The sequence below is a fragment of the Salmo trutta genome, chromosome 5, assembly GCF_901001165.1.
Source record: "Salmo trutta chromosome 5, fSalTru1.1, whole genome shotgun sequence".
Classification (NCBI taxonomy): domain Eukaryota; kingdom Metazoa; phylum Chordata; class Actinopteri; order Salmoniformes; family Salmonidae; genus Salmo; species Salmo trutta.
This window is the reverse complement of record NC_042961.1, coordinates 31,727,065-31,748,570: the sequence shown is the minus strand read 5'-3', so window position 1 is coordinate 31,748,570 and position 21,506 is coordinate 31,727,065. Positions and strand designations below refer to the sequence as shown.

The following is a 21,506-nucleotide window of genomic DNA, read 5'->3' as shown; positions in this document are numbered from 1 at the left end:
TCCTCATACTACCTCACACACTGTGTTTATTATAGTTTAATAGCTGAGAGGAGATAAACTAATACAGGTGATACCTTTGGTGTATCATACACAGGGATTTAAAGCTTTATTTTTGCTTATATTTCAATACAACAAATGGCAGTGTGGGTTTCATTTATAAAACAGTCATTTTAAATACAGTTGTTATTTTTTGTACATTTAATGTTGTATTTTTTGGGGTGGTGTTTGTTGAATATTTGTGAGTAAAATAGGAATTGCTTCTCCAATTTAACCAACGGAAAACTAAATTAGGTCATTTTCATGGGAGCCTGATAGGATAAACTGTTTTGTTGAAGAGTCAAGATGCCTGGGTAGGCTACCTGGGTCATATTTATTAGGCATCAAATGGAAGAAAACAGACTGAAATAGGGAGGGACTACTTGGACTTGTCCACGCTCATTTCTGTTTTCCATTACAAAACATTTTAAAATGTTGCATGCCCTAATGAACATAACCCGGATCTATATGGAAACCACATTATATTGTTTTGATTGATGGCTTTTCCAGACTCTGATGCCAGTGAGAGTAACATGGTTAGGTGCTAAGGCAAGCTGGCATGAGCAGTGTTTGAAGATTTGGACTCTTATTATGTACTAGAGCCATAAAGAAATGTCAAGAACCAATATTTACCATGATGAAGACTGTGAGCCATTTGATTTGATGCCAACATTGGTCTAAAATGTTTCAGCCAAAATGAGGGTAAGCTGACCATTGACTTATGAAGCTGACAGACAGACATTCCAGTTTCGCATGTGAAGAACATGTTCCAGTTGGTGCCATGAGATTAAAGAAAAAGGAAATAAAGTAAAAGCAGCTCCATTCAAAGCAAAGCGAAAAACAAAACAAAAAACAAGCGCAGCAGTAAAAAAAAACATGACCTAATTTATAATTCTTTCTATTTTTTTTTCATTGTTGAACACTTAAGAAATGGGTTTCTTCTATTTCCTTGTAGCATCTATCGGTTCGTTAACTATGTATTCAGTCCGTAGAGGAAGCATAGAGTAAAAAGAGTCCATTTCATTGCTTCCTTGAACATGTCAAAAAAAAGGGGGAAAGGGGGAAATCAAAACAAATCCTACATCTATGTTACAGTGGTAGAGTAGATTTCTATCTTATGGGATGGGATGAGTGCATGCTGCTCTGACTGCTAGAAGAGCTTGGCCTTCTTTTTCATGTTGTTGCGTTTCCACAGTGGAAGCCTGTCAAATTCCTGGATCTCCATCCCAAAGATGTCAAAGAACGTTTCTGGGGCTAAGTGGCGCTAGAGTGAGAAGAGAGGTTGAGAAAAGAAGGAAGGGGGAAGGGGTATGTTGTGGTTAGCATTTACGCTCCTATAAAGTCATTGAAAAACTCTCAAGAATCTATATGGAGCTATGGATTCTGTACTTTCCTCACTAGGTTTTTGTGTAGCATTCATGCACACAAAGTAGACAATCGAGTATCTATCATCACATGCAGAAATCAAATGATACCTCCAGTCTTGTTCTGTCCACCTCCCTGGGCAGCTTAGCTCGCCCTCTACTGGTTATCGTGAGCATTTCATATGGTACGACCTTCAAAGGGAGACACTCGTCAGTAATGGAAGAGTTTGTGCTATCTATGCTCCTTGGAACGTCCCTACCCTATACCCTAACCTTAACCCCTACCCTTAACCATTTAAAATGTCAACTTCAATGAGGTAGGGAAGTCCCAAGGATCCCGGATAGCAAAGTTCGTAAAGGAAGGCAATACTGAATCAAGCTTCAAAAGGAAACTGTTGAAAGATAGACCTAAGGGGCCATCAAAACTGACTGAGGACCCCATTCAATCGAACCTGGATACTAGGTTTTTGAGATAAAACCAAAATCTAAAATAAAGCATTTGATGCTGTAATTATTTTATTGAGTACATGATTTCACATATTCATTGCTGCAGACAGACATAGAGGTACCACAGAAACCGGTTATCCATGTTTGATTAGATAGGGCATCATTTTTACAGTTATAGCATGTTCAACACTGATAGTCTTGTCTGAGACAGCACAGGGTAGGGACAACAACTGTGACAGAAGATTGTGAGTGAGGACTGTAAGAGGGCAGATGGGGCTGAAGAGCCTGGGGGCTCAACTATATGGGTATCAGTCGATTGGGAGGTGCATGATGCCTGTATCGTTGTGTAGGTACATGCATTTGTGCTCTTATTATTACTCATTCAAGGGTTTTCTTTATTTTCACTATTTTCTACATTTTAGAATAATAGTGAAGACATCAAAACTATGAAATAATATTATGAATTATGTAGTAACCAAAAAAGTGTTAAACAAATCAAAATATATTTGAGATTTGAGATTCTTCAAATAGCCACCCTTTGCCTTGATGACAGCTTTGCACACGCTTGGAATTCTCTCAACCAGCTTCATGAGGTACTCACCTGGAATGCATTTCAATTAACAGGTGTGCCTTCTTAAAAGTACATTTGTGGAATTTCTTTCCTTCTTAAAGCGTTTGAGCCAATCAGTTGTGTTGTGACAAGGGAGTGGTGGTATACAGAAGATAGCCCTATTTGGTAAAAGACCAAGTCCATATAATGACAAGAACAGCTCAAATAAGCAAAGAAAAATGACAGTCCATCATTACTTTAACCTGTTGGGGCTAGGGGGCAGTATTTTCACGGCCAGATAAAAAACGTACCCGATTTAAACTGGTAACTACTCTTGCCCAGAAACGAGAATATGCATATAATTGGTAGATTTGGATAGAAAACACTCTGAAGTTTCTAAAACTGTTTGAATGGTGCCTGTGAGTATAACAGAACTCATATGGCAGGCCAAAACCTGAGAAGATTCCATGCAGGAAGTGCCCTGTCTGACAATTTGTTGTCCTTCTGTTGCATCTCTATCAAAAATACAGCATCTGTGCTGTTACGTGACACTTTCTAAGGCTTCCATTGGCTCTCTAAAGCGTTCAGAAAGTGGAATGACGTGTCTCCTGTCTCTGGGCAAACTACAGCAGCAGAGTTTGTAAGTGGCCTGCTTGGGGACAGTGAGACTGAGATGCGCGTTCACGAGACTTCTCCATTTTTTTCTTTCAGTCTTTGAATGAATACAACGTTGTCCGGTTGGAATATTATCGCTACTTTATGAGAAAAATAGCATAACAATTGATTTTAAACAGCGTTTGACATGCTTCGAAGTACGGTAATGGAATATTTTGATATTCTTTGTCACGAAATGCGCTCGCGTGTTACCCTTCGGATAGTGACCTGAACGCACGAGCAAAACGGAGGTATTTGGATATAACTATGTATTACTTGGAACCAAAACAACATTTGTTGTTGAAGTAAAAGTCCTGGGAGTGCATTCTGACGAAGAACAGCAAAGGTAATCCAATTTTTCTAATAGTAATTCTGAGTTTAGTGAGCCCCAAACTTGGTGGGTGTCAAATTAGCTAGCCTGTGATGGCCGAGCTATGTACTCAGAATATTGCAAAATGTGCTTTCGCCGAAAAGCTATTTTAAAATCTGACATAGCGTTTGCTTAAAGGAGTTCTGTATCTATAATTCTTAAAATAATTGTTATGTATTTTGTGAATGTTTGTCATGAGTAATTTAGTAAATTCACCGGAAGTTTGCGGTGGGTATGCTAGTTCTGAACGTCACATGCTAATGTAAAAAGCTGGTTTTTGATATAAATATGAACTTGATTGAACAAAACATGCATGTATTGTATAACATAATGTCCTAGGAGTGTCATCTGATGAAGATCATCAAAGGTTAGTCCTGCGTTTAGCTGTGGTTTTGGTTTTTTGTGACATATATGCTTGCTTTGAAAATGGCTGTGTGATTATTTTTGGCAGGGTACTCTCCTGACATAATCTAATGTTTTGCTTTCGCTGTAAAGCCTTTTTGATATCGGACAACGTGGTTAGATTAACGAGAGTCTTATCTTTAAAATGGTGTAAAATAGTCATATGTTTGAGAAATTTAAGTTATAGCATTTTGAGGTATTTGTATTTCGCGCCACGCGATTCCTCTGGCTGTTGACTAGGGTGGGACGCAACGTCCCACTGGCACAGAGAGGTTAACCAGCATGGCTACCACAGCATTCTGCAGCTATACATCATCCCAACTAGTTTGGGCTTAGTGGGACTATCATTTGTATTTCAACAGGATAATTACCCAACACACCTTCAGGCTGTGTAAGGGCTATTTTACCAAGAAGGAGAGTGATGGAGTGCTGCATCAGATGACCTGGCCTCCACAATCCCCCGACCTCAACCAAATTGAGATGGTTTGGGATGAGTTGGACCGCAGAGTAAAGGAAAAGCAGCCATAAGTATTCAGTATATGTGGGAACTCCTTCAAGACCGTTGGAAAAGCATTCCAGGTGAAGCTGGTTGAGAGAATGCCAAGAGTGTGCAAAGCTGTCATCAAGGCAAAGGGTGGCTATATGAAGAATCTCAAATATAAAATATGTTTTGATTTGTTTAAGACTTTTTTGGTTACTACATGATTCCATATGTGTCATTTCATAGTTTTGATGTCTTCACTATTCTTCTACAATGTAGAAAATAGTAAAAATAAAGAAAACCCTTGAATGAGTAGGTGTTCTAAAACTTTTGACCAGTACTGCATATCAGTTAAAATGTGAATATGTTGGAATATTAGGCTACAAATTCACATTTTCTGAGAATTAACTGTGACCCTAACATTTTGTAAGTAAGTAACAAAATAGTATTGTAAGTTTTAAACAATTTTGTTCAATAAAATTCAAGACATAGTTATCGAGTCCTGGAAAGCTGCTATACTGTGGGCTTTACAGCAAACATATGCTAAGGTCTAGTACACAAACAGACATGGATGCGATCCATTTGAATTTAGAGTGAGAGTTTTGCAAGATCTTACTGAAATACTAAGCAACAAGAGGAGTGATTTGTTTTCTTTTTTTCCACTATCTGGCCAACTCATAATAGCCACACCAATCATGAAAATCCAACAATGAAGGTATCTCTTCTTCATAAAGTATACCGTGATCAGAGTCATTTCAAATATACATTTGGTGTTGGATTTTCCACTGTATGCTACATACAGTCTATTTTGAAGCGATGTGTGAATGAACATGGAGAAGCTGGCATGCTAAGCGAGAGGTGACTCATTTCACTAGCTCCTGTCTGGACTTCAGCACAGCCACAGCCTCATGGGAGATGTAGTACTGTAGAGGGGCTGCCTTTGGTTCCAGGAACCCATGATGGAACTGACTACCAGCTGCATACTGTAGGTAAGTTAGTGGTGATATTATGAGACACACCACCAGTCATATACCTCAGAGCTCACTCTCTACTGACTCAGCATATTCCTTTCTGTTGCATACAGCATATTAATTTTTGTAGTGAAGTCTATTTTAAAAACTTGGCATGTCAGTGAAATATACGAAAAAGCATAGGGCACATACAGCTCTAGCTCTACATACAGCTCAGAGATCATCATGTAAATAAAAAAAATGATCAAGAAATAAGATACTTGCTTTTGGTTCCAACATATTAGGCATAGATACTCCCCTGTCCATTCTTGTTACTGCGGCACAGCCATCCCTTATGTGCTACAGGATAGAACATACACACACATGTAATATAGTGGTATGGAACTGAGATGTATCTAGCATAGCTATCTACTATAGCTACCACTAGCCCAGCAACTGTATCGTATTACCACTATATAGAGCAATATACTTGTAACATATGGTCACTGCAGTACATTTGTCTGTCTCTTTGGGTAATGGGTTTCGGCTTTCAAAGATTGGCATTCTTTTAATACAATTCATCTCAATGGCCTCTACGCTTGTGACCCCTCCACCTCTCACAGTCTAGGGGACTGTTACGGTTTGCAATTGAATATGTAACTAAAGCAGTGTTGTATGTGTTCCAAGGCAGGAGCATGCAGCATCACTGCAATGCAATCACTACAGTTTGGAATAGCAAACAATGATGCAGGCATTTTTAGCAGGACTGGGTTGACATTCAGGACAACATTAGGTTTGCAATCCTAGGAATAATGAGTGAGCAAACACATGCAAAATTAAAGGTATAATGAAAGGCAGTTGTGGAAAGCAAATGAGAGACATACCTGAAACTCTGCAGGACAAAATGGGACAGAAAATGAGACTCACAGTTAATGTTTTTTCTCTACCATTTATCATTCATATCTGAAAGAAGTACTACATTATTTCCAAATAATTGGGTGCCTTATTATAAAACATATTGATGAATTATTTATGTGTGTAATCGGTTAAAGGTACAATCTCTGGGAGGGGTAACATTTCCCAAGCCCCATTTCTCAGCTGTATATTAAAACAAGTGCGGGGCTATCATTTTGCTGAACTGCTAATCCCAGATTGTAGCTTTAAGAATATTTAAATTGTGGAAGTAGCTGTGAATATAAACAGAGCTTTATTTGGTGAGCAACACTCACCTCTTCCTCCCCCACACATGTCCCCATGGCTGTTGTACTGAGTGAAATCTGTGGACTGAGGCTGTAGAGGCAGAAACAATATTTTAATAACAATGGTCAAACATTTCTATGAACAATTCTATGAAAACAGAACGTTTTACAGGAGCAATTAGGGTTAAGTGCCTTGCTCAAGGGCACATCAATAGATTTTTCACCAAGTCGGCTCAGAGATTCAAACTAGTGACCTTTTGGTTACTGTCACAACACCCTTAACCTTCAGGCTACCTGCTGCTGTCATAGCCTATAAGTGGAAACCATCCACATTAATCAAATATTGATTTGATCGATTTTGTTGGATTTAATCAAGTTGTGATATCTGATAGGTGTCTGATCTTACCCGGTGTAATCCATTCCGTCCATAACCAGGCAGCGAGGAAGTTTTGGAATCATCTGAAAAGTTGAAACTATGGTAAGCATCATAATTTCGCTGAAACATCTAAACTCAATTTGGCTGCCCTTTAGTTTGAATTGTTCAAGCACAGGAAATTTGCTAGTGTTAAAATCTCGGTGTTGAAGTAAAAAGTTTATAGTTTGTTTCAATATCTATGTTTCTAAATGCACATTGATTGATTCATTGATTTTATACTATACAAAGATAAGTAATTTATACTTTTCTAAACTAATCCAATCTGTAAGGGGTTGGATTTATTGCACCCGTTAATGAGATGGTTGTTCCATCTTAGATGGTTTAGGTAGTCTTGTCTTTCAACATAACAGTCATTCTTAAGACAGATTGTGAGTCATAAAATATTCACATTTTTGGCCATCCTACCTACGGCTGGAATTCATAATGACTTCACAAACCAACATATTGTGATTTGCAGGTCCGATATAACCCTGGCTTATCAGATCACAATGTCAAGGTAACTAAAGGCCTTATGCAATTATATATGGTAATAAAGCATTTAGTTTTAATTCAGACACTTAGGCAGTCATTTGATGAAGGCTTCAGGACTAGAAGTTAATGAATGCAACAACCATGTGTCTGTAACTAACAAGCACAGTCATGGGTGGGTATCTCTCACATTCACTCAAAAGGCATGCTGTGAAAAATGTAAATAAGGCTTTACACTCTACAGTGTTAAAACGAAACGGCAAAAAATACTGTAAAACTACATGTGTTATTCCTTAACACGAAAAAAGTGTAACAGCATCTACTCTAATAAGGTTTCAATTTATGTCGGAATTTGCAGCACCCCCATGGTGTTAGGGAACCAACACTCTAGATGAGTTATTTGGCAAAACTGAAAAGTGTACGTTTTCCATGAATTTGGATGATACTTGGATGAAAACAGATCAAAGTTGCTTCTACATTGACAAAGTTTGATCATAAAGTTACTAGTCCCCTCCCTCGTGTCAAACACTTGGATTCAGGAGGTGGGATTATTAAGAACTTTTTGCGATATCACAAAAAGCCTAATTTGATTACACAAAATGGTAACTTCTTATTCTCTTAACCAATTTAAACAAGTACCACCTTGAATTCAATCAAAAACTTTTTTTTTAAACATTTTTGCAAATATATACACTGCACAAAAAAATAAAAGGGAACACTTAATCTTATTAAATACTTTTTTCTTAACATAGTTGAATGTGCTGACAAGAAAATCACACAAAAATAATCAATGGAAATCCAATTTATCAACCCATGGAGGTCTGGATTTGGAGTCACACTCAAAATTAAAGTGGAAAACCACACTACAGGCTGATCAAACTTTGATGTAATGTCCTTAAAACAAGTCAAAATGAGGCTCAGTAGTGTGTGTGGCCTCCACGTGCCTGTATGACCTCCCTACAATGCCTAGGCATGCTCCTGATGAGGTGGCAGATGGTCTCCTGAGGGATCTCCTCCCAGACCTGGACTAAAGCATCCGCACTCTAGGAACTCCTTGTGGCGGGCCGGCGCTAATTTATTTAAACAAGTAAAATATATAGTTTCAACAATATTGGCGGTATTGAAAAACCATCCCGTGGCCATTTCTGCAGATCTAAAATGCTTCTTATTATAATTTCTGTTCGGCATCAGACATTAAATAAGGTATTTTTGTTTTTATTTTATTATGAATCTTGAAAAACAGTACTGATAATTCCATTTTGCTAGCTAGCTAAATTATACAGTAAACATTATGTCTATATAGATGCTTTCCAATAACCAAACAGTTGGATAAACAAATAATTTCTGAAATCAAGATGTGATGTATGACAGGATTGGATGTTTCATGCAAATTCAATGTCGTTTGAGTTGCTTTGTGTATCGGCATTTGAGTTGCTTTGTGTATCAGCAAATTTACTTGAGATAATCTCACTGCAGCACTGCTCACTGGGTCAATTTTGCTTGACATAGGTATTTTCAAGGTACCGCCCGCCAAGGTAAGGTCTGTCTTTCAGACTTCCTGGTAGTTTGACATGAGAGAAAAGGACATTTTATAAAGTTTTATCAGGAAAAAAACATTATGGGTGATGTTTTAGTCACTCAAAAGGCTATTTTACACGGGAAAGGTTCGGGACCTATAACACTATTTCAGTGGCTCACACATCAGTGGAGGCTCGTCAGAGGAGGACCATTCTCTTCAGTAAATTTCATAAAAATTAAAATGTAAAACATTATAAAAGTCATACTTTTTAGATAAAAAGCCAAATATATTCACGCCACCAAATAATTGATTAAAATACACTTTTTTGCAATAAAGTTCTACAGTAGACTCAACAGCACTCTGTAGGGTCGCACCGTGGTGTAGCCGGAGGACAACTAGCTTCTGTCCTCCTCTGGGTACATTGACTTCAATACAAAACCTAGGAGGCTCATGGTTCTAATCCTCTTCCACAGATTTACACAGTAATTATGCCAACTTCCAGAGGACGTCCTCCAACCTATCAGAGCTCCAGCATAGCATGAACTGACATGTTGTCCACCCAATCAAAGGATCAGAGAATAAATATTGTACTGAAAGCATAAGCTACAGCTAGCTAGGACTGCAGTTCATAAAATGTGGTAAGTAGTTGACTCAAAGAGAGAGAAAGACAATAGTTGAACAGTTTTGAACAAATTCATTTTTTCAAAAAGAAGGAGAGGCAAGAGAGAGAGAGAGAGTCATTTTTTTCCCTTTCAAATGCAGCTAGCTAGTTTAGCCTACTCAAACAGAGGGGTGCTATGTTAGGTAGCTGGCTATGACTATCCAACACGACACTAGAACTCTTCCAAGTCAAGGTAAGCGTTTGGTTTTACAAATGTATTGCCACCGGGGCCCGCTGGTGTAAGTGATAAACTGCTTTACTGACTGTACACTGTAATGTTACTGCATGATTGTAGCAGGTTTACTAACACGTTAGTTCTATTAGTTATGTTGACTATGACATTACTTTAGCTAATATGGTGACAATGATGGAGGCTGTGTGTAGCGGTTATGATATGGTTTGGCTTGGAAAGTTTTTTGGGCTGGTCACATACAGCTGATGTGTTGTGCATTGAAGTCCACAAGCGAAGGGAAAAGGTGAGAGGAGGAGAGCGCATAGATACAAGAAGGAATACAATGTGGTTGCTATGAAAGTGAACTGTGTTTACGTGTGATCAGGGGTGTATTCATTCCATCAATTCTGTTGAAAAATGTTTCTTAAACGGAAGAAAACAGAATGAAATGGGGATAAACATACCTGAATTTGTCCAATAGAAACTCTCGTTTGCAACTGTTGGACTAATGATTACACCCTAGATCAGCTAGATGCAGGTAAGAGTGTGATAGGCAGTATTGAACGTGTCACAGTCTGTCCATGTGTCACTGTCTGTCTTCTCAAATTTTTCTCTGTGCACCTACGTTGTAAACTTTCATTCATAGGCTAGGTTGTAGCATGATGTATATAGGGAACATTTGAACATCGGCGTTACATTGAACTGGGTGAATGGAATATGAATGACAGTTGTCAAATATGCTGTAATAGAAATAAGGCCATGCTCATAAAAAATAATAATAAAAATGGTCCTCCCTCATCTTAAATGGCACAGACCGCCACTGTCACACATACAGTACCTTCAGAAAGTATTCATACCCCTTGATTTATTCCACATTTTGTTGTGTTACAGCTTGAATTCAACATTTATTTTCTCACCAATCTACACACAATACCCCATGTTGGAGTGAAAAACGATTGCAGCTGCCAAAGGTGATACTGGGTAAGTCTCTAAGAGCTTTGCACACCTGGATTGTACAATATTTGCACATTAAAAAAATAAAATAAAAAATCTATGGCAAGAAAAAATTATTCAAACTCTGTCAAGATGGTTGTTGATCATTGCTAGACAGCCATTTTCTTGCCACAGATATTTAAGCCAATTTAAGTCAAAACCGTAACTAAGCCACCCAGGAACATTCAGTGTCATCTTGGTAAACAGCTCCAGTGTATATTTGGCTTTGTGTTTTAGGTTGTTGTTCGGCTGAAAGGTGAACTTGTCTCCCAGTGTCTGTTGGAAAGCAGACTGAATCCTCTAGGATTTTGCTTTTTCTTACAGTGGGGGAAAAAAGTATTTGATCCCCTGCTGATTTTGTACGTTTGCCCACTGACAAAAGAAAGGATCAGTCTATAATTTTAATGGTAGGTTTATTTGAACAGTGGGAGACAGAGTAACAAACTCTCCACCATGGCCAAGACCAAAGAGTTCTCCAAGGATGCCAGGGACAAGATTGTAGACCTACACAAGGCTGGAATGGGCTACAAGACCATCGCCAAGCAGCTTGGTGAGAAGGTGACAACAGAAGGTGACAAAAGAAACACAAAAGAACTGTCAATCTCCCTCGGCCTGGGGCTCCATGCAAGATCTCACCCCGTGGAGTTGCAATGATCATGAGAACGGTGAGGAATCAGCCCAGAACTACACGGGAGGATCTTGACAATGAACTCAAGGCAGCTGGGACCATGGTCTCCAAGAAAACAATTGGTAACACACTACGCCGTGAAGGACTGAAATCCTGCAGCGCCCGCAATGTCCCCCTGTTCAAGAAAAGACATATACATGCCCGTCTGAAGTTTGCCAATGAACATCTGAATGATTCAGCGGACAACTGGGTGAAAGTGTTGTGGTCAGATGAGACAGAAATGGAGCTCTTTGGCATCAACTCAACTCGCCGTGTTTAGAGGAGGAGGAATGCTGCCTATGACCCTAAGAACACCATCCCCACCGTCAAACACGGAGTTGGAAACATTATGCTTTGGGGGTGTTTTTCTGCTAAGGGGACAGTACAACTTCACCGCATCAAAGGGACGATGGACGGGGCCATGTACCGTCAAATCTTGGGTGAGAACCTCCTTCCCTCAGCAAGGGCATTGAAAATGGGTCGTGGATGGGTATTCCAGCATGACAATGACCCAAAACAGCCAGCCAGTCTAGCCAGTCTCCAGACCTTAATCCCATAGAAAATCTGTGGAGGGAGCTGAAGGTTCGAGTTGCCAAACGTCAGCCTCGAAACCTTAATGACTTGGAGAAGATCTGCAAAGAGGAGTGGGACAAAATCCCTCCTGAGATGTGTGCAAACCTGGTGGCCAACTACAAGAAACGTCTGACCTCTGTGATTGCCAACAAGGGTTTTGCCACCAAGTACTAAGTCATGTTTTGCAGAGGGGTCAAATACTTATTCCCCTCATTAAAATGCAAATCATTTTATAACATTTTTGACATGCGTTTTTCAGGATTTTTTTGTTGTTATTCTGTCTCTCACTGTTCAAATAAACCTACCATTAAAATTATAGACTGATCCTTTCTTTGTCAGTGGGCAAACGTAAAAAATCAGCAGGAGATCAAATGCTTTTTTCCCTCACTGTAGCTCTCTTATGTTTCTTTTTATCCTGAAAAACTTCCCAGTCCTAACGATACATACCAATAACATGATGCAGCCACCACTATGCTTGAAAATATGAAGAGTGGTACTCAGTGATGTGTTGGATTTGCAAGGCTTTGTATTCAGAACATAAAGTTAATTTCTTTGCCACATTTTTTGCAGTTTTACTTTAGGGCCTTGTTGCAAACAGGATGCATGTTTTGGAATATTTTTGTTCTGGACAAGCTTCCTAATTTTCACTCTGTCATTTGGCTTAGTATTGTGGAGTAACTACTGTAAAATGCTGTTTATCCATCCTCAGTCTTCTCTTATCACAGCCATTAAACTGTAACTGTTTTAAAGTCGCCATTGGTGGTGACTTCATGGTGAAATCCGTAAGTGGTTTCTTCCACTCTGGCAACTGAGTTAGGAAGTACGCATGTATTTTTGTAGTGACCATCCAAAGTGTAATTAATTACTGCACCATGCTCAAAGGGATATTCAACCTATCTACCTATAGGTGCCCATCTTTGCAAGGCATTGGAAAACCTCCCTGGTCTTTGTAGTTGAATCTGTGTTTGAAATTCTCTGCTCGACCAATGTACCTTACAATTATCTGTATGTGTGAGATACAGAGATGAGGTAATCATTAAAAAATCATGTAAAACACTATTATTGCACACAGAGTGAGTCCATGCAAATTATAATATGACTTGTTAAGCCCATTTTTACTCCATTTTACTCCTGAACTTATTTAGGCTTGCCATAACAAAGGGGTTGAATACTTATTGATTCAACGCATTTCATATTTTCATTTTTTATTCATTTGTACAAAATAAAAATAAATATAATTCCACTTTGACATTATGGGGTATTGTGTGTATGCCAGTGACACAAAATCTCAATTCAAATTCAGGCTGTAACAAACATTTTTGGGAAAAAGTTACTTTCTGAAGGCACTCTACTGTACACTAAGAAAGTGTTACATTTAACACTGTTGGTGTTAAAATTCAGATCTCAAATGTGTTGTGTTCTGTTTATTTGATAGGGTTGCTTTTGAGGTTGGATCTGACCAGGATATTGTTAATTCATTTACACCACACCAAAAGACTTCAAAATGTTTTGCAGGAGAAAACAAAAAAATGCTGTTTGTTGTATTGGACAAGTACAGATAGTAACTCTGTGTTTCAATCCATTTTGGATCGCTTTCTTCAGTTTGGTACCTAATGAACATGACCCTGGTTTACAGTTCATTTGATGTGGTTCTTCTAAACAATGTGCTTGTTACTATATGGTGAGGTTGGTCAGAACATACCTCCATCATAGTTGTTCTGCTGAGGTTCATAGCGCTGAGCTGATTGGCTGCGTGCATGACCTTCCCTGATCTGCTCCTTCTCATTCTCCTCTTTCATTATCAGCTTCCCCAAACCAGACTGGATCTGGGGACACACAGAACATATGGTAAAATACTTCACTTAAAGCCTGCAGGTATAATGCATTGTAAGACTTGTCATGAGCATGTATCTTCTCATGAATTGATCCTGACTAAATACCAGCTATTTTGAGTCATTTAAAAAGCTGATACATGCAGAGACAAAACATAGTGTAAACCTTATTATAATACAGTATAAAGACTTGTACATGCTTATAACAAAACTATGAAGCAGTATACTGTACCTGCAGGAATAACTTTTTATGAACATACAATAGTAGAGTAGAGCTGCCTACCTGTGTGTGTTTGTGGGTGTGATTGTGATTGTGGGAGTGAGTGTATGAATGTGGCTTCTCTAACCTTGTTGATTTGCTCCTCCTGGATCTGCTTTCTCTTCATAGCCTCCTCTTCCTCCTCTTCCCTAGACCGTCTCCTTCCTCCTTCTGAACCTTTGAGTGGCATAAACAACCCGCGAATAAGCCAACACACACATGCACACACACACACACAGCAAAACAGGAACACACACAGGAACACACACACACACAGCAAAACAGGAACACACACAGGAACACACACACACACACACACACACACACAGGCATGCACGCATGCACACACCCTTATAACTGTGTGTGTGAATTACAGGCATCTTGACTGAGAAGTAGTGCTAAATACAGTAAAACAAGACTGTCAAAAACTATAACAGAAGGCATATTAGAATGCTTCCATCTGTGGACATCATATTCACAAAAGTACTGTACAGGATTTTTAAATGGATTTACAAAAGTACTGTAGGATTTATCTTTCCAGCAACAGGGGTGTGGGAGAACACAAATGTGAGACAGAGTTCACTAGACATAAACAAAGACAACACAAAAAGAGTGAAACTACTCAGCTGCACAGAATGTTAACACGGACAGTACAACAGTCTTCACAAGATGAGATTTTGACTATGAGTTTGATGCACAGAACAACACAGTGTAGGAAGACAGATCAGTTTGAAGCCAGTCTCAGTTAGCTCTGTCCAAGTCACTTGTGAATGGTCGATTGATTGATTTTATAGGTGTAAAGGAAGGTGCAACTGAAGCTGTAGCAAGCAAAAAGTGACATGATGCCAACAACAACAGTCTTTCAAGGATACATTGTTCATCAGCATTGCACAAAATTCAGCAAAATAATTTTACAATCTGTTTTCCAGAGAGAAATTGTGGTGAGAGCAGGGATGCAATAAAGCTTAGTGGTGATGTTAAGCTACAAGTGCATAAGAGTGAGATTATGACCGATCCATAAAGAACCCAAACCCTACATCCTAGACACTTGTGAAAATCTGAGAGGTTTGGAAAATCCATATGGCAGAAATTCCACCTAGCCTATCAGAGTTCAAGGTGGTGCTATTGACATATTGCTCAAACCTATCAAATTCTCTCAGATCTCCACAAATGTCTAGAGGATAGGGACTAGTGGTTGTTTCTGGACAGGGGCAAGTTCAGGGTTTGGTTAGGGGTAGTGAGCCTCTAAGGTGAAGGAGGTTGGGCAGTGCAAGCATGCTCATAAGGAGCCTACTGTACCTAAGGCAGCCAGGGCCAGGGAGGGAGAGCAGGGGGGCCAGTGGTCGTTTTCGGTCGGTGATGTGTCATCTGGAGGGGGGACATGGGCGGCAGGAAACGTAGCGGATCTGATGATGTCATCAGCAGACTTTCTTTTTGGTGCGGGTGAATCTAAATTGGTAACCAGAGGAACTGGACTATCAGAGTCTGAGTGAGTACCCTTAATCCCCTTAACCACAGCTGAACATTTCAACATCGTCTGTCTGAAATGTTGTGTGATAATCTTTACACAGCAAATTTACAAGTGTTGAGGTGAAAAGTGTTGTGAGTGTTATATCTGAGTGTTGATTCGAGTGGGGTTAACAAATTGACAGAGAATGAAGTGTTATTTGAATCACAGTGGAATCAACATGTGTGGTGTTGTTGTTACTTGACTGTGTTGAGTTAATTTCTGTTAACTCTCTCAGAGTAGAAAATATGTGGGAGGGGCCTCATTATCATATTTCCCAGCATAATTTGTGCAGGTTGATTTTTAGAGTAGTTTGTTTTTAATATCTATGTTTCTGCATGCACATTGATTCATTGATCTTATGCTATACAAAGATAAATGACATGCATTTTTCTAAACTAATCCAATCTAGTGTACCCATCACTGAGATGGTTGTTCCAGTATAAATGATATGATCTCACTATTAAATCCTTCTCAATAGCAGTTTTGCTGAATGGGTGGATTCTGATAGGAATTACAGTACTAATAACTTCATAAACCAGAATATTGTGATTTACAGGTCTGATGTGGCCTATGCGCCAAGATTTTCAAACTGAAATGTCAAGGATGACTAAGCCATAAATAAATATATGACAAGTATATTTTATATGGCCATAAATGCTTAATTTCAATTCAAACACATTCACCTTAGCACATTAACAAGGGCTTCAAGGTTGAACTGCTATAAATTCAACAAATAAATCTCTTTCATTAATAAACACAGTTATGGGTGGGTATCTCTCAAGTTCACTTGAAAGGCATGCTGGGAAATATGCAAATAAGGCTTTACACCTACAGTGTTAAAACAACACCCCCTCTCCCAAAAAAGACTAAAATACTGAAACACTATGTGATTCTTTAACAAAAATAAATTGTAACAGCATCCTCTCTAATAAGTGTTCATTTAAGTTGGAATTTGCAACAGTTTAACACTATTTCAGTGGGTCACATAAGTATACACACTAAGAAAGGGTTACATTTAACACGGTGGATGTAACAATTGTGATCTCAAATTTTCTCTGTACATGGTAAAGATAATACACCAACCTTACACTTACACGTATTATTCAAAATTGTTCACAGATTATGTAAATAGTTGTAGTGTGATGGCGCTCTAATCAATATATATAATATTGTCTGCACCGCTGAATGGGTGCTCAGTCCTAGGAATGTACAAATGTAATCTTAAAAGACGGTTCAAGATGGCAACTTATTTGCCTTCAATGGTATTTATTGAAGGCAGTAAGGACACTAGGTCATTTGACAGCAAGAGAGGGCTACAGAACCATTAGTGGAGAAGGACCACACTCCAAAACATGTCAGCAATAAATCACATTTAAGGGAATTAAGATGACATCCCAAACCTTCTCTTTAGATTATGGGGTACTGTAGGCTCACATGCCTTGATCTTTTGTTTAGGTTTCTAAATTCTCAGAAAGTGTTCAGAAAGTATTTGGACAGAGAGAGACTTCAAACAGTATTGACACATTGACATTGGAGGTGGTTACAGTAAATGGTGTACAATTACAGATCAATGTGGTGATTACACAATTTCAATCCAAACTGAAAAAAACATAATTGAAAGGACCCAGATATTGCTCATAGACATCTAGTCCACCAACCTTACACCATTACTAAAAGGTTAGGTGCTGCTTTGTATAGTTAAGCTTATTGATCTTGTTTATAGCCAATGAGGTTCAAGACACTATTTTCTTTCTATAATCACGTTGTTTTACAGTAAACCAACTCCTCATATCATGTCCCTGATAAGATAAGTAATATTACCTAGTCATGCTCTTGGAAAGCTCTGTCTCTATTTGCAATCAGTATAATTATTCATAACAATAATCATACTGTTAATGCTGGTGAAACCAGGTCACAGAGAGTGAATATACCGTGCTGTTTGTAGATGGGTGGTTTCCTGTAAATGTTGATCCCCTGATCTGAAAGGGCAAAGGGAGAAAGACATAGTCAAAACCACTGGGCACACCATGTCATTTCAACGTGGATAATTGGGGAATATTTGGTTGAGATGTTGATCAATGGGATTACAAGATATATTCACCCACTCAAAAACACAGACAAAAGTTAGTTGAATTTCCAATGTGTTATCACTATGCTTTCAATGATCTAAAAGCACAACCAAATTCCAATGGAAAAACAATGTCTGATTTTTGGTTTAGTTGTCACCCAAATGTCTATCTCTGTGCTTTCAATAATTTAAAAGCAAAGCAAAGTTCAAATGGGAATACAATGTCAGATATTTTGTTTATCTATACAACAGATTCATGTGTTATCACTGTACATCATCTAATGGCTGAACCAAAAGAACTGGATTTGCAGTAGAGATTACATTAAAAGTACATGGCGCAATTGATCAATGTTGTTCGAGATTCTGCACAGATTATTATAGCATAGCTATCTTGAATTAGAACACTTTATGTGATTACATAAGAAGAAATGTATAGTTACCATCACTTCAAAATGTGGCCATGGATGTGTTACCGATTTTAAAGTCGAATTTTACATTAGTTTGTAAGATAACATTTTACATTAATTTTTAAAGCTGCAATATGTAACTTTTTAGGTGACCCAACCAAATTCACATAGTTATAGATCTGTCATTCTCATTGAAAGCAAGTCTAAGAAGCGATAGATCTGTTCTATGTGCGCTATTTCGATGCTTCCTGTTCTTTACTTTCAGTTTCGTACACCAGCTTCAAACAGCTGAAAATACAATATTTTGGGTTATTGAAAATATATTTCACAGCAGTTTAAATGGTACAATGTTTCTCTACACATTATGTTGCTTATTTTGTCACATAAACTGAAAGTCAGCAAACTATTAGAATTTTAGCAACCAGGAAACTTAACTTTAGGCTATTTACTGTATCACAAAAGTGATAGTGAATTATTTTGGGTTGTCAACGCAACCAAATATCAACATTTGAAGGAGTTCTATCTTCTCCCTAAATAGTTCTATCTGTGCCACTGACTTAAGCGAAAAACTCACCAGAAGCGGGTGGGCGGAGCAAACAAAGCGAGGCGGGTGGAAAGGATGGGACTGGCAGAACAGTGACTGTATGCTAGCAGGATAGTCCATATCTCCAATCATCTTTGCTGATAGCGATGTTGTGTATGAATAAGTGGGTGAATTGGTCTAATTTAGCATATATGGTAAAAAAAAAAACTCTTTAGCTACTTCTTCCAATTCAAATGAGTTAAAAAAAAGTGAATAATGACAACAACAAAATGTTTTGTGTGACTACAGCGGCAGCAATAAATCACAAAAATCGTGACAGGTTTTAAACGAGCGAGGCGTCATAGAGGACAACCTGCCCACCCGGCTTCGGTTGGGTTATTATAATTCAAAACAACGCATTTTTAAATAAATCACGCACGCCTCGCACGCTCGCCATTGGTGAGTTTAGGCCATAAGTCTGGCTTTAATTCCAGTTTGTCTACAAATTAATCATTGGTACGTTGGATTCACGACTCTATCTCAATCAAACATCAAAGTTAAAGAATAGGATTAAATCAAATTAAATCCAACTTTAAATAATTTGATCTGATTGAGTCTTATTATTTAACTTAGATGTTTAGTTGAGATGGAGTTGAATCCAACATATCAATTATTATTTTGTAGACAAACTGAAATGAAAGCCAGACTAAGTCAGTGGCACAGATGGAACTATCCAATCAGAATATAGAGGCTTCATCTCCTTCAAATGTTGATATTTGGTTGTGTTGACAACCAAACAGATTTCAATCACTAAATATCATTCAATTTTAAATCAGCCAAAGCTTAAAACCCTAGGCCTATTGTATTGTCTATTTTATGTTGAATTCTGGGTTGAATTGAAACAATAGCCTTTGTTGACATTGCAAATGCTATATAAGCCTAAATTGTGTCATTCAAAAATCAGATCAAATCGAATCAAATTGTATTAGTCACATGGGCCGAATACAACAGGTGTAGGTAGACCTTACAGTGAAATGCTTACTTACAAGCCCCTAACCAACAATGCAGTTGAAAAAACACGAATAAGAAATAAAAGTAACAAGTACAAAATGAGTAAAAAAAATCAGTTACAAACAACGCAAAAAAAACAAACATATAAATACAATCAGTTAGGAGCATGTAAAATGTCAGCCATCTTCTCCGGCACTGTCTCAATCATTGATGATATATGAGTGATAAAGGTGAAATTTTATTTTGCTCTGTTAAACCTACCCTTTGGAATGACTTTGATAGCAATAGTAAATCTATTTTGTTTTTATGATTTTTTTATTCCTATATTTTTTTGGTACTTTTACCCCTTTTTTGTGATATCCAATTGGTAGTTAGTCTTGTCACTACAGACTAGGGAGAAGCAAAGGTTGAGAGCCATGCATCCTCTGAAACACAACCCTGCCAAGCCGCACTGCTTCTTGACACACTGCTCACGTAACCCGGAAGCCAGCCGCACCAATGTGTCGGGAGGAAACATCGTCCAGCTGGTGACCGAAGTCAGCTTGCAGGCACCCAGCCCACCACCCATCCCGTCCGGCCAAATCCTCCCCTAACCCGGACAATTGTGCACCACCGCATGGGTCTCCCGGGCAAGGCCAGCTGTGACACAGCCTAGGATCAAACCTGGGGCTGTAGTGACACCTCAAGCACTGCAATGAAGTGCCTTAGACCGCTGCGCCACTCGGGAGGCCCTATCTATTTACTTTTTAAGTGGGGATCTATCATCAATCATTCTCACAATAGCACATTGGTAATAGTCAATGACAAATATCATAGCTGGGCTTGGTTAAAACATTGGATGGGAGACCAAAGACTATGTGTAGACTATGCACAGCTTTTTGTTTGTTTTTCTGATAGTGGATATAACGCTGAAGATCTGACATTATTTTAAAGGTACAAATTCAACATATTTTATACAAGGTTTGTCTATGTCAATTTTTTTTCATGTATTTTCCATGTAGAATCCGTGCCACAATACGTCGACAAATTACGTTGAAACAACGTTGATTCAATCAGTTTGTGCTTAGTGTTTTGCATTTCATGTATACGTATCAAACACTTTTCCAGTGACACATGAGCCAAAAGCATTATTGAAATGGAAAAAGTGGTAGAGAGAAGTTGAGTGAGAGCAATAAAAAGTCTCAGGTGACCAGTAGCAGTAACAGTGACAGGGTGCGCTCCGTGTATCTCCTACCTGGGAGGTGGAAATGTTTAGGGGTCAGAGAGAGAGGCGGAGTGACCGGCCGGCTCTCTGGCCGTTGGGGTATAGGGGAGCTCCGCCCGCTGGGTGGATCAGTGCCTCCGATGAGAAGAACCAAGAACAAAATGTAAGCAGGGCAACCATAAGGAAATCATAAATTTGGAGAAAGCTAACCTTGCAGAGCCAGACGAGAGTGTCTCTGAGTATTGGATATAGCTGTAAGGTCTGGCATGTGAGATTAGGGTCAAGCATAAAAATGGACGCAAGTGGATGTTACTTTACTCTGGAAGAGTGATCCAGTTTTGAGAACTATTGAAGGATCCTGTATTACCAAATCAATGGATGGGAAAATCATGCAGATGTTGTAGTTAAAGCATACAGCAGACAAGAAGCATACCAGAGCATACAGTATGAACCATATGCAACTCTGAGTTTGGTACAGCTACAAATTCACTCTGTTTGTCCCTATCATAACACAGTAGATGAGGATGAGGACACACCTTAGCATGTAACCAGACAACATCAAAACACAAAAGGCCATAAGACTGATATCATATCTAATATCTAGTTTACCATTTAAAAAACATGTTTTATCCAAAACAATTGGCAGATTAATTCAAACTAGATGGATGCTGAAAAATGTTTCTCATCTAACCCTAACCCGTCCCTAATCCTACTAATCTCATTGTCGGTTAGTTAGTCACTAACCAACCA

The 21,506-nt window shown here is 38.6% G+C and overlaps 1 protein-coding gene across 17 annotated transcripts in view; it reads right to left on the bottom strand.

Annotated features, from left to right (window-relative positions):
* Nucleotides 1-82: 82 nt before the first annotated feature.
* ablim1a (actin binding LIM protein 1a) overlaps nucleotides 83-21,506 on the bottom strand; it is a 147,613-nt gene continuing 126,189 nt past the window's right edge. For 6 of the 17 annotated variants that reach the window (XM_029753389.1, XM_029753395.1, XM_029753398.1 and 3 more), the window contains 11 exons: nucleotides 20,787-20,891; nucleotides 17,475-17,522; nucleotides 15,333-15,482; nucleotides 14,122-14,210; nucleotides 13,645-13,768; nucleotides 6,860-6,912; nucleotides 6,484-6,544; nucleotides 6,139-6,146; nucleotides 5,540-5,614; nucleotides 1,512-1,592; nucleotides 83-1,300 (listed from right to left, as the gene is read on the bottom strand). In XM_029753389.1, the coding sequence (XP_029609249.1) occupies nucleotides 1,187-1,300; nucleotides 1,512-1,592; nucleotides 5,540-5,614; nucleotides 6,139-6,146; nucleotides 6,484-6,544; nucleotides 6,860-6,912; nucleotides 13,645-13,768; nucleotides 14,122-14,210; nucleotides 15,333-15,482; nucleotides 17,475-17,522; nucleotides 20,787-20,891 (908 nt within the window). In that variant the 3' untranslated portion in view covers nucleotides 83-1,186. The remainder of the gene's footprint in view (nucleotides 1,301-1,511; nucleotides 1,593-5,539; nucleotides 5,615-6,138; nucleotides 6,147-6,483; nucleotides 6,545-6,859; nucleotides 6,913-13,644; nucleotides 13,769-14,121; nucleotides 14,211-15,332; nucleotides 15,483-17,474; nucleotides 17,523-20,786; nucleotides 20,892-21,506) is intronic. The other 11 variants (XM_029753396.1, XM_029753401.1, XM_029753406.1 and 8 more) reach the window with 4 other exon arrangements.